Source organism: Thamnophis elegans, chromosome 2 (assembly GCF_009769535.1).
Source record: "Thamnophis elegans isolate rThaEle1 chromosome 2, rThaEle1.pri, whole genome shotgun sequence".
Taxonomy (NCBI): domain Eukaryota; kingdom Metazoa; phylum Chordata; class Lepidosauria; order Squamata; family Colubridae; genus Thamnophis; species Thamnophis elegans.
Window position 1 is genome coordinate 159,760,675 of NC_045542.1, and position 17,083 is coordinate 159,777,757.

The 17,083-nt window shown below is 41.5% G+C and overlaps 2 protein-coding genes and 1 pseudogene across 2 annotated transcripts; all 3 read left to right on the top strand.

The window, feature by feature from the left end:
• The window catches only part of LOC116503602, a 359,386-nt pseudogene that overhangs the window by 321,554 nt on the left and 20,749 nt on the right, over nucleotides 1–17,083 (top strand).
• Nucleotides 4,504–10,775, top strand: LOC116503603 (zinc finger protein 678-like). Its single transcript, XM_032210128.1, has 6 exons — nucleotides 4,504–4,604; nucleotides 6,456–7,017; nucleotides 7,263–7,380; nucleotides 7,497–7,579; nucleotides 8,070–8,196; nucleotides 8,824–10,775. The coding sequence occupies exons 2-6, from the start codon at nucleotides 6,604–6,606 to the stop codon at nucleotides 10,761–10,763; spliced, it is 2,682 nt and encodes an 893-aa protein (XP_032066019.1). The 5' UTR covers nucleotides 4,504–4,604; nucleotides 6,456–6,603; the 3' UTR covers nucleotides 10,764–10,775.
• Nucleotides 10,799–11,252, top strand: LOC116503615 (zinc finger protein 253-like). The gene is given in 2 exon segments (XM_032210145.1): nucleotides 10,799–10,954; nucleotides 10,957–11,252. Coding segments are annotated over 2 exon segments (387 nt in total). The 5' UTR covers nucleotides 10,799–10,812; the 3' UTR covers nucleotides 11,202–11,252.

A 17,083-nucleotide genomic window follows, 5' to 3' on the forward strand; every position in this document is an offset into this window, starting at 1 on the left:
GGCTGGGTGCTTCAGGGCTAGCGGTGGGGCCTGAGGTATGGTTAATCCCCATTCGTAGCATGACAGAGAAAGCATGTGGCTATCTCCAGCACCAGACCAGACCAACCTGGCGGGGATGGGGTGGGAAACTGAGTGGCACCAAAAGCAGCTGAAGGCACAACAGCTGTAGCTTCCCCACCTCACCTCAACCCACAGGACGAGCCTCCTGCTCCTCGTCCCAGCTCCCCGACCCAGACACCGGAGGCCCGTGGATTATGTCTCCAAACCTTTCCGGCCCCCATAGGCGCCACTCACAAGAGTAATGTCATGCTGACCCTGGCTTTAGTCATGCCCAGTTGGCCCTGAACATCAGCATCCCCCTCTTAAACAACCACAATGGTGATCTAGCCCTTAATGAAATCAAATTTGACACCCCTGCCTTAGGACAATCAAGTTTTGTATTGATTTTTATTTCCATTATTTCAACTGCCTTTTCAAATTCATGTCTCTGGACAGCTAACAGCACTTCAAAATAGCAAGTGGCGGCAGCAAAAATGGGAAGAATCCAGAAGACATGATCGTGCTTGGAAAAGGGGAATCAAAAGGAAACAAGTTCCAAAATGGAGAGAAAGCTCAAACTCATGGAAGTTTTAGAAGTTTTACCTCAAAACAAGGCATCACGATGGAGAGAAGAATGGGAGAATGGAGGCTGATAGGTGACTGGAGGAAAGGTGGAATTACAAAATGCAGGAAGGCAAAACTTGAGAAATACACATAAGGTTCAAATTCCATGAGGCAAAAAAGAAAAAAAATGGCTTCATTTCATTTTTTCAATAGGGAAGAAAGATCAGGAAATATCAATAGGAAGTTGAAAGACAATGTCAGTCATCCGGAGTGAACAAAGTGTCAATCTTCTTCCAGCCAAAAGAGCTGAAGATTCCCAAATTTTGAAGAGATTAGTGTGGATTTGAAGGTGCCACTGCAAGAACAACAAAGAGATTTATCTGTATTAATGAAAGAAAAAAACAGGGAAATAGAACCAAGAAGTGATTTATAAAGAATAGAATTAACACCTCCCTCTTGCCCAAAGCCTGATTCTTTTTAGCCCATTTTTCACAGTCTTCTATATTGAAAAATAACGTGACATCATGGCTATAAAACAAAAATTGGTGCCCTTTCACCAGTTTGATCCAGAACCATAATTGAGCAATATTTGAATAAACAGCTTCAAAGTAGCCTTAGTCTCTGTAAACTTGAAGTATTCCTCCCCCACTCCAAATTCTTCCAAACGTTTTCCTGTGGCTTTAATTTTTAATTCATTAAAAAGAATTTTAAAATGTCTCATGGACAACCATAGCAAGGATATTTAATTTTATTTATCTCCAAAATTAATTTTATTCCATTCTAATTAAAATCCAATTAATTTCAATTAAACCCAATTTATTTAAATTGAATTTAGAGATTTCCTTATTATCTCATAGAAAGACAACATAGCAATAGCTATAGCCCTTAAACTTGTATACCTCTTCATAGTGCTTTACAACACTCCATAAATGTTTTACAGAATCGGCATATTGCCTCCAACAATCTAAGTTCTCATTTTACCGATCTCGGAAGATTGGAAGGTTCAATCAACCTTGAGCCGGTATGAATCGAACTCCTGGCAGTCAGCAGAAATAGCTTGCAATATATACTGCATTTTAACCACTGCACCACCTTGACTAATGCGTCTAAAAATGTATTAGAACAGGGATTTCATTTCTCATTCTGATTTCTTTTGTGATAGGAATTCATCATTCTGAAATTCTTTTCACACGATATGTTGATATATATGTGATCTTGTTCTATTGCTTTTGGTTGAATTCCCAGACAGGTAAGTTCACTTTGTAAAACAGATAGGAAAATCTATAAAAGCCAGGACTCAGACAAAGGAGCCAAGATTGGGACTCTTCCATGATGACTTAGTAGGAAGCCTGAATGTGAGGCTGTCTTGGGACCTTGTCTAGCAGCTGAACTTTGCAGAGAAGCTAAGAAACATTCCAATTTCTCTATCTGCCTTCATTACCGTGACCAGGAGCTTCAGGATACATAGCTATTATTATGAGCTTTGACTTTGAACCTATAGGAACTGGAAACATAACCCATCTATTGAAGAGACGAAAGGGCTGAAATATAGCCAACCATGCAATCCTGACAGCCGTGGTTTGTTCTTATCTCCTACCTGCAAAAAGACATGTTCCTTTCCAACCAGGACCATTGGCCTCTTGACCATCATTCCTATGGTAGAAGTGAACTATGTATGAGGTCTTTTTCTGTTACCTATGATCTCTATCAATTAGTAGTCATCAACTTCATAATTTGGTCATCTGAGGAAGGGGCACCCACACATATCCTTCAGGGCTAACAATGTGGAATACTAAAACTGTCAGTTCCATGATGCTCCGGCAGCTCAGGGATGCCATCGTGAGGAGAACGCAGCAGGAAAGCTATGCACTTCCTGGGAATCTCCTCTGATGTGGGTAGCCATTCTGGATAGCCCTCAACACAGGTGATGTGAAGCAAAAGGCATGGTGGGTGCCAGATAGCTGGGAGGTGGCCCAGACGCCAACCACCACTTTTATAAATGGAATGAGGACAGCTGGGAGGTGCTCTGGTGGGTGTTAGCGCATGCAGCGCTAGGAACTCTATAGGACTGACTCCTTACCACTCAAGGCATCATCACGGGGTTGGTGCTACATGCATCGGATGGTTGAGGGGGATGAGCTTCCGGATTTGGTGTGACATGGCTGGGGAAATTGGAGCCACAGGAGTGTAATTTGACTAAATCCTTATTGGAGTCATGGGGTGTAATTTGAATAAAGCTTTATAAAGGTGGTCGGGAGCACAGAGCAGTAGCTCTAACAATTTTCCTTTGTTTGCATTTGCAACCTGCCAGCATGGATTAAACAGAGTTCTGATCTTCATTACTGATCAGAGTCTTGCTGTCTCTCCAGAACCTGACAGTTTCTTAAGGCAGTAACAAACCAGTAAGGCAAAGGGCCTGGCCTGTGAAGGACTATATCCAAGACTTTCATCGCTTGGCGGGAAAAGTGTGTGGTTGGCAAGAACATTGGGCTCTGCACGATTTTAAAGGAGGCCTTGACCGGCCACTATGGCAGTCCTGTATGTATCAAGGATTGCCTTACTGGTTACAGCCATGCTTCCAGACTGCCACAGAATTGGATGTTGAGTTTTGGGAGGATTGATGAGGAGAGTGAGGTGATGAGGTGAGCTCGGGGCCAAAAGCCTCCCTCCCAGGTGACAGGTTCCACCCTGGAAGCCCAGGCTACAGCCATGAAAGCCACACCTGTGGCAGTACCTGGGACGGTGCCAACCGTATCATCGAGGCACGTTTTTCCGGTGTGGGAAGCCGGGTCACCAGGAAGTGGAGTGTTCCGAGGTTGGTACAAGGGTGTCAGCCAGAACCAGAGTACAAAGCAAGGGACCATGAGAAAAACCATGAAGTCTCCGTCAGAGACATTACGGGGAACTATACAAATGCCACCGTGCGGTGGGTTGGATGATCTGAAAGTGTGACATATGTGGCTACAATGGAGTTGGGTCATTTGTAGTTCAACATACTTTATACGCTGCCCATCTCACTCCACAAAGTGACTGTGGGTACTTCTGATGACATCGGGCACGTTCAGTTTTGCCAACTTCTCCAGATTGTTGCAAAGTTTTAGAGGACTGAAATTTCCATAATGAGGAATACACATTAGCTTATAAGTCCGAAGAGCATTGAAGTTCCATAAAACTACATAGAGTTTAGTCTGTCTCTTTCTCTTTCTGCCAAGTTAGATTCATGAGAATGAAAGTGACTTCCGTGTGCTGACATTGCAAACATCAAGCAAGAAGGGAGACTTTTGGTTAATTGATTTACCAAAAAAACCTAATAAAATAATATGAAATTAAGAAAAACTACTTCAGAAAATAACTTCAGTTTCTGACAGACAGAAGTCAGGAGAAGCGGCTCTTGGATGTTGAGATCATCATATTAACAAATCAAGGAAATGTGTGTGTGTGTGTGTGTGTGTGTGTGTATGTATGTATGTATGTATGTATGTATGTATGATGTATGTATGTATATATGTATATCAATGTATCCTGTGTGGAAAAAGCTTCAGGATGAAGAATTCCTCTCTCACAAAATAAGCCAGAATTTTGATTCTCCACAAAGATTCCCTCAATGTTGGAAAGACCAGAGATGGTTCTTAGACATTAAAAAGAGGAAAATCTAAAAACTGTCGCCTGCTAGAGACGACACAGCCTTTCTAGGCAGGCAATGTTAGAGGGGCATTTTTCTTCTAGTCCAACGCCCATCATCCGAGTCACACATGGAACATGATGCCCTCCGTCTCCTCTGGCGCCGCTGGGAGGATCTTCCAGTGGGCGTCATCGGTAGCCGTTGGAAGAGCCTGGCAAAGATCCCTCCCCCTCCCGCTTCCCAAGAAAACTGAGCATGCGCCTCTTTCTTTCCCGTCACAAGGGTTCTCCTGGCCATTCCCCGCCCCCGAAAAGGGCTGGGAGCGCATCTGAGTTTTCTCTCGTGTCCGATCCGGTTCCTCTTCCCTCTGAGCCTTAAGGTGAGTTTTTTCTCAGAAGTCCAACAGTTTGCGGGGAGATCTTACACGGATGGAGGTCGGCTTTGCAAAACTAATTTCTACTTTCAGATCAGTCTTGACTCCTGGACAATTTCCTGCATATTTGGTGGCTCCCGTTTTCAGAAAGGGGTTCCCTCTCCTCTTTCTTTGGCTGAGAGAAGCGACCTGCCGAAGTCGCTCCTGCCGCCTTTCCATGCAAGGCTGCAACTCCGTGTGCAAGGAATTGCATATAAGTTGTGCAAGGACTGGGACTCGGTTTCCTGGTTTCCAGGAAGACTTTGCGCCAGGAGATTGATGTGCGAAGTAAGAATTATCCCTATAAAAGATAGAGCAGTGGTAATGCCATGTTTAGCCTCCAGACGCTTTATTGGAATATAAAGTAAGACATTATGTAAGAATGTTCTCAGTACTTACAATAACAAGTTTATCTCGCACAACTGGTTAACAATAGCTGGCAGGTTAGGCTTCCTGTAGTCTTCCTTTAAATAACAATGCTGACTATAGGGGCAGCTGCCCAACAGGGATGGAGATTACTTGAAATGAGTAAAAGAGATAGGATGGAAGTTACGGGAAGAGGACCCTTACACAACCAGAATTTAGCCAATAGGATGGCAATAACAAGGCCGAGCTTCTGAAAATGTGTATAACTATCATGTATTTCAATGGAAGCTGTCCTCCTTGGCTCCGCCATATGAGCATGGAAGTCCCTTTTGCAAAAGAAAGATAATAAATGGCTCTATATTATTGTTCAGCTGCCTCTTGGTAATTCTATACCAATGGGGTTAATCCCTAGGGGTTATTCTGACATGAAGAAAGAGATTTATGATTCCGATTCTATAGAAGGGACATAATAATAATAGAATAAGTACACTACATTGCCAAAAGTATTCGCTCACCTGCCTTTACTCGCATATGAACTTATATTGGCTCCCAATAGATGTTCAGGTGCAATTCAAGTTTCCTGGTTATTGCCTTTAAAGCTTTAGATACTATAGAACCGAGCTACTTGCAGGGCTGCCTGCTCCCCTCAACCTCTGCCTGCCCCATGCATTCCCATATGGACATGCCCCATGCTCCAGATCTCTGCTGACTGAAGTCTAATGGATGTTGTTACCAGTTCTCTACCCAATAACTCATATTAATACAGAACAGATAAATGACAATCAGTCTGATAAAATCCAGACTAACTATAATTAGCACAAAGAATAATGAAAAAAGTCATTAATTTGGAGAAGTCACATTATAACTGATATGCATCTGTAGGATAATAAAAATGAATGAAGCATGGAGTAGACTAAGGAAATAAATAGCCACATTATGGGCACTAATGCATTGTCAGTGACTCAACAATGAATCCAAAGGGGAAAAAAATACTAACAGCAATTCAGTCGGGAAGACATAATCACAGGTTAAATACTGTAGGTTCCTATGCGAGTAAAGGCAGATAAGTGAATTCTTTTGGCAATATAGTGTATAATTAATGGGACATAATAATAGAATGAGAATTAATTTAACTTCTCTTTCGCTTATACAAGAATTGATTTGCTTATGCCACTAATAACATTAAGCACCACTTCTGCTTGTTTCTCTGTACCACCCTGTGTCTGGTGCATGTCTCAAACAAGAAGCAGGGTGTGTCCCTGGCCGGGCAAATACCAGTGTGGCTAAGCCCCCAACCCCCTGTAGTCAGTCTTCCCAATAAGATGCCCCCTCCTTACAGATATTGCTGGATTTCTTTTTCTTTCTTTTTTGGGGGGCAGGAGGAGGAAGAGGTTGCTCAGTATTCAGATTTGTCACCTCACCATATTGAACATGGTATGTTTTGCATTTCAGATATATAAGTGGGAAATCTTTCCTGGGTCCCTTGAGTCCAGTGTATTTTGTGGGGAAAGAGAGCTGAATGGCCTTTAGGTGATTTGGCCAGACCTCTTCTGATTAGAATACTTGGGGAGATCCATCTGAATTAGAGACCAAAAAGAAGATGGAGGGACAAAGCCCAGCAGATGCAGGAGTTGGAGAAGGCCGTCCAGCTACTCAGCCATGGAGCTATAGGAAGAACGGGGCAGGTTCTGGGCAGAAGAGCCAAGAAGGGGAAGTCAACAATTCAGAGATCCAATCCTGTGACTTCAGAAAAGTGCACTTTCAGGAGGGGAAGAGTCCCCGAGATGTTTGCAGCCAGCTTCACCGCCTTTGTTGTCAATGGCTGCAGCCGGAAAGACACACCAAGGATCAGATACTGGACTTGGTGCTCCTGGAGCAATTCCTGGCTGTCCTTCCCCCAGAGATGGAGAAATGGGTGCGGGAGTGTGGAGCGGAGACCAGTTCCCAGGCCGTGGCCCTGGCTGAAGGCTTCTTGATGACCCAGGAGGAGGAAAAGATGCAAGAAGAATTGCAGGTGCGAGAATATTAACAGTTCTAAAGAGCAGCTCTCTGAATTTGTGAATCCCTTTTGCAGAGTTTTCTGGGATTGTTAACGCCTAAGGCCTGTTGCTCCATTTTTCTTCCAGAAAATGTTTTTGGGACAATTTTTCCATTCTGTTTCGAGTTTCAGCAATGGACAGTGGGGTCTTCTGGTTTAAAGGTGCAGTATGATAATTCAATAATACTCTTTCTTTGTTTCTCGTATCACATCATCTCCAGAAATCCTTGGACGCTATGACTGAGTGTCCCAAGGGGAGGAAAGATTCATTCAGGTCTTCTCAAGAGCTGCTCTTCAGAGAGACCTTACACGAAGATCAAAGCCGCGATACCAAGCCAGGTAAGAAAATCTTTTTCTGTGTGATGTGACTCCAACATTTAGCTGATTCTTTTGCTCCTCTTGATTGGAACCTGTCTCGTTATAACAAATCTGTTTCATCCATTTTTCCCTTACAGAGAGTAGAAAGCTGTCCTTGATAATTTTAGAATCTCCTCCTCTTTGTGGTGGGGCTGAAGGATTGGCTCAACCACTACTTCAGGTAAGGAGGAAAAAGATCAGAAAAGGTCCATGAATCTTGGTTGGATTTAATTTTTGTTCTAGAGTTTATTGTAATAAATTGTTGCTTCTAAGCAATACGAATCTGACATCGGGTCATTCTAAACTGAGATGCACCTGACCTATCTCTCCCTTCTGAGGGGATCCTTTGTGAGACGCTTTCTCCACCTCTCCTGCTTCACCATCAGATTTCATTGGCCGGATTGTTGTCAGCATCAGGGCTCTTCCTTCTGTCTCCCCCCCCCCCAAAAAAATATTACTCTTTTCTGCCTTTTAAAAATAATCTTTGGGACAACCGTGACCTGATGACTGAGAATCTCTGTAAACATATACTATTATAAGTGATCTCATTCTAAATTTTGCACAAGATGCCCATTTTGTTCCCGAATCTCTCCTTGAATTGGTGGAAGAAAACTCTCAAATTATGTTGGGAATTATCTGTTAATAATAGGGGAAATTGTTTCCTTGTTCAGGGTGTTGTGTCTTTTGAGGACGTGGCTGTGTATTTCTCCAAGGAGGAGTGGTCTCAGTTGGATCCTTCCCAAAAAGCTCTCCATGGGGAAGTCATGCTGGAGAATTCCAGGAATCTGTCTTCTCTGGGTAAGAGCCTTGACTGTGCTGAGCAACATCGAAAAATTATGGGGTGGGGGGCTTAGATGTTAGTTCTGATAAAACATCACTTATTTATTTATAGCCTGTCTCTATTTTTTGTAAATAATAAATACAGCAGAGAAACCCAATATTCCTTCCTCCAGCTGTTTTTTCCCTACAACAACCACCTTGTGAAATGGATGAGCTGAGAGAGACTGGCCCAAAATCACCCAGCTAGCCTAATGCTACATGAGTACTCACAGTCACCCAGTAACTAGCCTGGTGCGTTAACTGTTTCACCAAACTGAATTTATAGAGGGAGGAAATTTATTGAAACAAAAATTGGAAAACTGCATACTGTGTCCAGTTGTCCTCACGAGTTTGTGGCACCATGGAATAGTTCCATGTCACAGATTACTTCAGGATTGTGTCTTAGATTCATTGTGATGTCACTCAATCCTGTTATATAAGGATCAATAGGGATATACTTGGAAATGGATTCTTCCTAAAACCTTAGTTCATGTTTGACAACGAAGCAACCAAAATATATTAATGATTCTGTGGCTGAATTTCAGAAGAAGAGGTTTGATTGTTCTCTTTTCTAGCTACATTTCATTTTCAATTTTCTTTTTGAAGGCTTTAATGGGCAAGAGAAGAAGAATTGCAATGAGGAATGCCAAGCCTTCTATCTGAAAAAGGAAAAGAGGAAATTTGCAGATCAGATGCATTCAAAGAGTGATGAAACAAAGCAATCACAAAGTGGAATTAAAAAAGGCTTTCCTCGGGTCAGTTGGCTTCCTAACTGTAGAAACATCGATATGGGAGAAAAACCATATCAATGCATGGAGTCTGGAAAGAGCTTTAATAAATCCGATCATCTTATTTCTCAAGAAAAGACACATTCAGACAGGAAATCATATACCTGCAGGGTGTGTGGAAAGACCTTCTGTAATAATGTCTCTCTTAGAACTCACGAAAGGAATCACAAAGGAGAACAACTTTACAAATGCATGGAGTGTGGGAAGAACTTTATTAATATAAGACATCAAAGAAATCACAAAGGAGAAAGACCTTATAAATGCATGGATTGTGGAGGGACCTTTACTTGTAGCATTAATCTTAATTCTCACAAGAGGATCCACACAGGAGAGAAACCATATCAATGCATGGACTGTGGAAAGACCTTTTCTTGTACCAGTGATCTAAATTCCCATAAGAGGAATCACATGGAAGAGAAGCCATTTCAATGGGTGGAATGTGGAAAGGGCTTTAAGTGGAATTCTGCTCTTACCTCCCACAAAATGATCCACACAGGCGAGAAGCCATATCAATGTATGGAATGTGGAAAGACCTTTACTCGTAGCAGTCTTCTTAATTCCCACAAGAGGATCCACACAGGAGAGAAGCCATATAAATGCATGGAGTGTGGAAAGACCTTTACTTTTAGCAGTAGTCTTAATTACCACAAGGGGATCCACACAGGAGAGAAGCCATATAAATGCTTGGACTGTGGAAAGACCTTTACTCGTAGCAGTAATCTTAATTCCCACAAGAGGATCCATACAGGAGAGAAGCCATATAAATGCATGGAGTGTGGAAAGACCTTTACTTTTAGCAGTCATCTTAATTCCCACAAGAGGATCCACACAGGAGAGAAGCCATATAAATGCATGGAGTGTGGAAAGACTTTTACTCGTATCAGTCGTCTTAATTGCCACAAGAGGATCCACACAGGAGAGAAGCCATATAAATGCATTGAATGTGGAAAGACCTTTATTTGTAGCAGTAGTCTTAATTCCCACAAGAGGATCCACACAGGAGAGAAGCCATATAAATGCATGGAATGTGGAAAGACCTTTACTCGTAGCAGTCTTCTTAATTTCCACAAGAGGATCCACACAGGAGAGAAGCCATATAAATGCATGGAGTGTGGAAAGACTTTTACTCGTATCAGTCGTCTTAATTGCCACAAGAGGATCCACACAGGAGAGAAGCCATATAAATGCATGGAGTGTGGAAAGACCTTTACATTTAGCAGTAGTCTTAATTCCCATAAGGGGATCCACACAGGAGAGAAGCCATATAAATGCTTGGAGTGTGGAAAGACCTTTACTCGTAGCAGTAATCTTAATTCCCACAAGAGGATCCATACAGGAGAGAAGCCATATAAATGCATGGAATGTGGAGAGACCTTTACTTTTATCAGTAGTCTTAATTCCCACAAGGGGATCCACACAGGAGAGAAGCCATATAAATGCATGGAGTGTGGAAAGACTTTTACTCGTATCAGTCGTCTTAATTGCCACAAGAGGATCCACACAGGAGAGAAGCCATATAAATGCATGGAGTGTGGAAAGACCTTTACTTTTAGCAGTAGTCTTAATTCCCACAAGGGGATCCACACAGGAGAGAAGCCATATAAATGCTTGGAGTGTGGAAAGACCTTTACTCGTAGCAATAATCTTAATTCCCACAAGAGGATCCATACAGGAGAGAAGCCATATAAATGCATGGAGTGTGGAAAGACCTTTACTTGTAGCAATAGTCTTAATTCTCACAAGAGGATCCACACATGAGTGAAGCCATTTCAATGCATGGAATGTGGAAAGAGCTTGAGTAGTAAATATGCTGATTTACCATAAAAGCATCCATAAAGAGAGGAAGCCATATCAATGCATGGAGTGTGGAAAGACCTTTACTTGTAGCATTAATCTTACCTCCCAGAAAAGGATCCACACAGGCGAAAGATCGTATGAATGCATGGAGTGTGAAAGACTTTTACTTGCAGCAGTAATCTTACTTCCCACAAAAGGATCCACACAGGAGAAAGACCATATCAATGTATAGAGTGTGGAAAGACCCTTACTAGAAGCAGTAGTCTTAATTCCCACAAAAGGATCCACACAGATAAGAGGCCATTTAAATGTGTGCACTGTGGAGAAGGCTTTAGAAGGAGTTGTGATCTCACTTCCCATAAGAGGATCCATATGGAGGGGAAAGCGGGAACCATATGAATGAATGAATAGAGTGTGGGGAGAGCTTTGCAAGGAGTAATGTTCTTACTTGCCATAGAAGGATCAACACGAGAGAAACCATATCAATAACAGAAGTGTGAGAAGAGCTTCAATAGAAATACAGGTAGGCCTCAGTTTATAACTGTAATTGATCCCAAAATTTCTGTTTCTAGGTAAGATAGTTGTTTAGTGAATTTTACCCCATTTTACTACTTTTCTTGACAAATTTGTTAAGTGAACCCTGTAGGTAACTTAGGAAAACTGTTAAGTGATTCTGGTTTCCCCATTGGTTTGCTGGTCAGAAGGTCGTAGAAAGTGATCACACAACCCTGGGACACTGCAACTGTCATAAATATGGTCAGTTGTCAACCATCAGGTGACCATGGGGATTCTGCAACAGCGATAAGTTTAAAAAATGATGATAAGTCACTTTTTTTCAGTGGTGTGTAACTTTGAACAAATACCACCACCTCTTAACAATATTAGAGAACACAGTATCAACAGTAGAGAACTTCAAGTTTCTAGATTCTATCATATCCCAAGATTTAAAATGGACACCTAATGTCAAAAATGTCATCAACAAAGTATGTTCTTTCTGCGCCAACTCAGAAAGCTCAAACGGCCCAAAGAGCTACTGATTCAGTTCTACAGAGGAATTATTGAGTCTGTCATCTGCACCTCCATAACTGTCTGGTTTGGCTCTGCAACCAATATATCTTTTTATTCTTGATGAATGTATTTTATTCTATTTATGAACACTGAGAGCATATACACCAAGACAAATTTCTTGTGTGTCCAATCACACTTGGCAAATAAAGAATTGTATTCTATTCCAAATTGGAGTCCTCCTTAGATTTGCATCTATAAATTGCCTTTCTGGTGCAAACCAGAACAATGTGGATCCCTAATCCTGCTTGTTGTTTTTCCAAGTTCAAATAGTTCAAAGGCCGCCTTTGCATGTAGAAATATTCCTCTTTGTTTTTCATTATATTGTTTCAAATATTCCAAAATATCAAACACAAGTATCACGTTATTCTTCAACTATCTTTTGGCTTAAAATAATCCCACAACATTATTAGAAGTTATCTGATATCTCTTGCCTCAATATTTCTGTTCTGATATTGGCCCAAGTGTCTTTGACTGAGTCCTTTTTCTGACTGTTCTATTTTTTCATCCCTGCTTGTCTGAGGAAGGCTTCAGTGAGAAGTCTGATTGCTGCGCCCAGAATGTTGGCTGTTGCTTGCAAAGCCTTGCAATCTGTGTGGGCCAAATTCCCTTCCTTTAGCAGCTAAGATTTGTTTTCATACACAGTGCTTAATGACTCATTTTGTCAAAGGTTCTTTTTAAACCATACCCACTTTGATTGACTTGAATTGAAAACATTTATCAAATGTAGTGGATTCTAGACAATTTAAATTCTGAGTTGCCCAACAAGGATTGTGGAGATGTTTTATTTTGAAAAAATATCCAAGATACAAAAGTGAAACATAATGTGCAATTTTTTCTTTATTTTTTGTCTTGCAGTAAATAAACAAGCAATGTTTAAGTTCTTGTATTTGTTTTCTTATAATAGATTTTAGTATATTTGTACCATACAATGTTCTCTCTATTATACTATATATTATTGTCCATATAATATATACCCGTGATGGCGAACCTATGGCATGCATGCCACAGATGGCACACGGAGGCCTCTGCCGGCATGTGAGCCCCAGCTGAGCTCTACTAAGCATGTGTCAACAGCCAGCTGATTTTCAGGTCTGCAAAACACTATACAAGCCATCAATATATATCCAACAGGAACAGGAAGTGCCTCATAGGAGCAGATAAAGGTAAATCCTAAAGAGGCAGAAAATGCATCACTGAACAATGGAGATGAATGCCAGATTGGTTTGGTTTATTAGATTTATATGCCGCCCTTCTCCCAAGGACTCAGGGTGGCGTACAACATTAAAAAAAACACATATTACAAAAGTTAAAAAGAATTAAATAGAATATCCCAAACAAACCCAATTCGGATTAACAATAACATTTTTTAAAAAATTGATAAAAATTAACAATGATCAATAATTTGTTTTGTTTTGTTCAGGCCAGGCTGGCTTGCTGGAAAAGCCAACTTTTTAGGGGTATCAGAAGGACCAGAGGTCGGGGATTATACGAAGTTCCGGTGGCAGCTAATTCCAGAGGGAAGGCGCTCCCACAGAGAAGGCTCAGAGAGGAATAAAGCTGCATACAAGGCCAACATAACTCCTGTAACAGTGTAGGCATGCACAGGGGGATCGCGGTGTATGTGCCCACCCCGCACCCCATTTTTGGTTCCGGGAGACCTCGGGGGTGTCATGTGTGCATTCGCAGGAGGGGTACGGGGTATGTGCATGTGCATTGTATTATGGGTGTGGGTACGCGTGCACTTGCTGTTGCGCGTTTGCGCACGAACCTTCAGCACACGACAAAAAGGTTAGCCATCACTGATGTATACTATATAATATGATATATTATTGTCTATCTTGGACAGTATATTGTTAACTATTGCTACTATGTTTCTACTAGTATACAACAATATTTTTACTCTTATAAAGCCTGATCTGTCTTTAAATCCTCTCTGGGATTTCCTCTGTTGTTTTTCTTCTTTATTAATGGACAGCAGGTAAAGCGCTGGCACCACCCCAACACTTGGATTGGCTAACATGATGTTACGCTTTACAACTGTATCAATGAGTGATGGAAATTCTCATCCAAATTCCATTCCTTAACCAAGGACTACCTGTGTAGCTCACTGTTTGATCCCTCTTTTAAACCCCTCACGGGCACTGAGGTAGTTGAGTGAAAACACAACAAATGGGGATTTTTATGCTTGTGATGGTGTGCACATGTTTTCATCCTTATTTGTACAGTGAAGTCTTTTTCTCACTGGGGCTGCCTGCATGGAAAACATTAGGTTCAGCCATATTCACTTTGTAAAACAAATAGGAAAATCTATAAAAGCCAGGACTCAGACGCAGGAGCCAAGATTGGGACTCTTCCATGATGACTCTAGATCACTGAAATGGCTTTGCAGAACTGGCTGAAGGATGTATTCTGTCCATAGGCAGAGGGCCAGAGAAGACAGCTTTAGTAGACAGCCTGCATCTGAGGCTGTCTTGGGACCTTGACTAGCAGCTGAACTTTAGAGAGGAGCTGAGAAACATTCCAATTTCTCTATCTGCCTTCTTTACCATGACTAGGAACTTCAGGATACATAGCTATTATTTGCTTTTATTTTGAACCTATAGGAACTGGAAACACAACCCATCTTTTGAAGGGTAGAAAGGCTGGAATATAGCCATCCATACAATCCTGATAGCCATGGTTTATTCTTGTTCCCCTACCTGCAAAATGGCATGCTCCTTTCCAGCCAGGACAGTTGGCCTCTTGACCATCACTCCTACGGTAGAAGTGAACTGTGTATGAGGTCTTTTTCTATGACTTATGACCTCTATCAATTGGCAGTCCATCAACTTCATAATTTGGCCACTTAACTGAGGAAAGGGCATCCACAGATATTCCCGAGGGCTAACAATATTAAATGTTAACCCTTTTTGTGACCTGATCTCCCTTAAGTTGACAGTTCACAGCTACCAGCTAAAGGTCAACTGAGCCAAGTAGGGCATCCAATCTAGTCTCCTTTATAGCCCAAGGTTTTATTTTGTATATCTGATAATGGGGGGGGGGGGAGAACAAACTATATTTTATGGCTTAAAGTACTTTGAATTCTCAAGCCAAGGAAAACTGATGTCAAATGTGTCAAGACTGGCGCAAGGGATTAACGTGTATGGTTGTTAACCAAAAAGATGATGTTTCAAGCCTACTCAGGGATACCCGCTTGATTAGTGTAACAATAGATGAAGATGATGGATGTTAATCCATTGAGTTCTTCATCTTGGGACTGTAGTTGACACTTTCCTAATATGTTTTTCTGCCAGAGTTAAATATTTAGTCATCTGCTTCATTAGCTTTAACTCCCAAAACTAAAAAGCAGGAAAAGACCCCAAGCCTAAGAGAGGGGAAATCCGAAAGTTACTTCTCAGTTTAGTTCCTGTTGACAATGCAAGGTCAGGTCAATGCCACCCTCAGCTTTTACACAAGTTACAACTTAGGTAAGCTGAATGATGCTGCAACAGTGGGAATCTTGTTCTTTTTAGAGCAAAATATTTCTACAGAGGATATAGACAGCTCAAGGATCTCGCAGAAGCCCTTTACAAGATGTGAGGATTTGGCAATCTCATCAAGACAGAATGCAGAACAATGTCATGTGTGGAAAAATAAAAGGTTTTGTTGCACTCCATGCATTCATAAGCTTTCTCTCCTGTGTGGATCCTCTTGTGGGTATTAAGGTGTTACGAGTAAAGGTCTTTCCACACTCCATGCATTGATATAGCTTCTCTCCTTTATGACTCCTTTGATGTCTTCTAAGAGGTGCATAATAACAGAAGGTTTTGCTGCACTCCATGCATTGATATGCCTTCTCCTCTGTATGAATGCTTTTATGGTGAATCAGAGCATATTTACTAAAACTCTTGCATAAGAATGCATTATAGAAACCAATTGAAAGCATTATAGAAACCAATTGCTTTATGTAAAAAGGAATGCTATGCAGTTTTCCAATTTTTTTTTCCAATAAATTTCCTTCTTCTATAAATTCAGTTTGGTGAAACAGTTAAGGCACCAGGCTAGACACTGGGTGACTGTGAATACTAGTTCAGCCTTAGGCCTGAAGGCTGGCTGGGTGACTTTGGGCTAGTCTCTCTCAGCTCAACTCATGTCACAGGGTTGTTGTAGGGAAAAGAGCAGGAGGAAGGAATATTGGGTTTCTGTGCTGTATTTATTATTTCCAAAAAATAAAGGCAGGATATAAATAAATAAGTGATGCTTTATCAGAACTAACAGCTATATTATATTTTTTTTATTCTTACAAATTCTGGTCTGTCTTTAAATCCTCTGTGGGATTTCCCCTGTTGTTTTTCTTCTTTATTAATGGACAGAAGGTCAAGCCCTGGCACCTTCCCAACACTGGGATTGGCTAATACGATGTCACGCTTTATGACCGCATCACTTAGTGATGGAAATTCTCATCCAAATTCCATTCCTTAACCAAGGACTACCTGTGTAGCTCACTGTCTTGAGCCCTCTTTTAAACTTATCATGGGTACAAGCATTTTATTCTTGTGTAGGTGTGTTCATGCTTACATCCTCATTCTTACAAGTCGTCGTCTTCTCACTGGGGCAGCTTGCATGGGAAAACATTTGATTCGGCCATGTTCACTTTGTAAAACAGATAGGAAAATCTATAAAAGCCAGGACTCAGACGCAGGAGCCAAGATAGGGACTCTTCCATGATGACTTAGTAGGAAGCCTGAATGTGAGGCTGTCTTGGGACCTTGTCTAGCAGCTGAACTTTGCAGAGAAGCTAAGAAACATTCCAATTTCTCTATCTGCCTTCATTACCGTGACCGGGAGCTTCAGGATACATAGCTATTATTATGAGCTTTGATTTGAACCTATAGGAACTGGAAACACAACCCATCTTTTGAAGAGACGAAAATGCTGGAATATAGCCATCCATGCAATCCTGACAGCCATGGTTTATTCTTGTCCCTCTACCTGCAAAAAGACATGTTCCTTTCCAACCAGGACCATTGGCCTTTTGACCATCATTCCTACGGTAGAAGTGAACTATGTATGAGGTCTTTTTCTATGACCTATGATCTTTATCAATTAGTAGTCATCAACTTCATAATTTGGTCATCTGAGGAAGGGGCACCCACACATATCCTTCACGGCTAACAATGTGGAATGCTAAAACTGTCAGTTCCATGACGCTCCGGCAGCTCAGGGATGCCATC

Coding starts and splice junctions, on each gene's coding strand:
- LOC116503603 (XM_032210128.1), top strand. CDS start 6,604: ATGGAGGGACAAAGCCCAGCAGATGCAGGAGTTGGAGAAGGCCGTCCA. Junction 7,381..7,496: donor AAGCCGCGATACCAAGCCAG/GTAAGAAAATCT, acceptor TTTCCCTTACAG/AGAGTAGAAAGCTGTCCTTG. Junction 7,580..8,069: donor TGGCTCAACCACTACTTCAG/GTAAGGAGGAAA, acceptor TTCCTTGTTCAG/GGTGTTGTGTCTTTTGAGGA.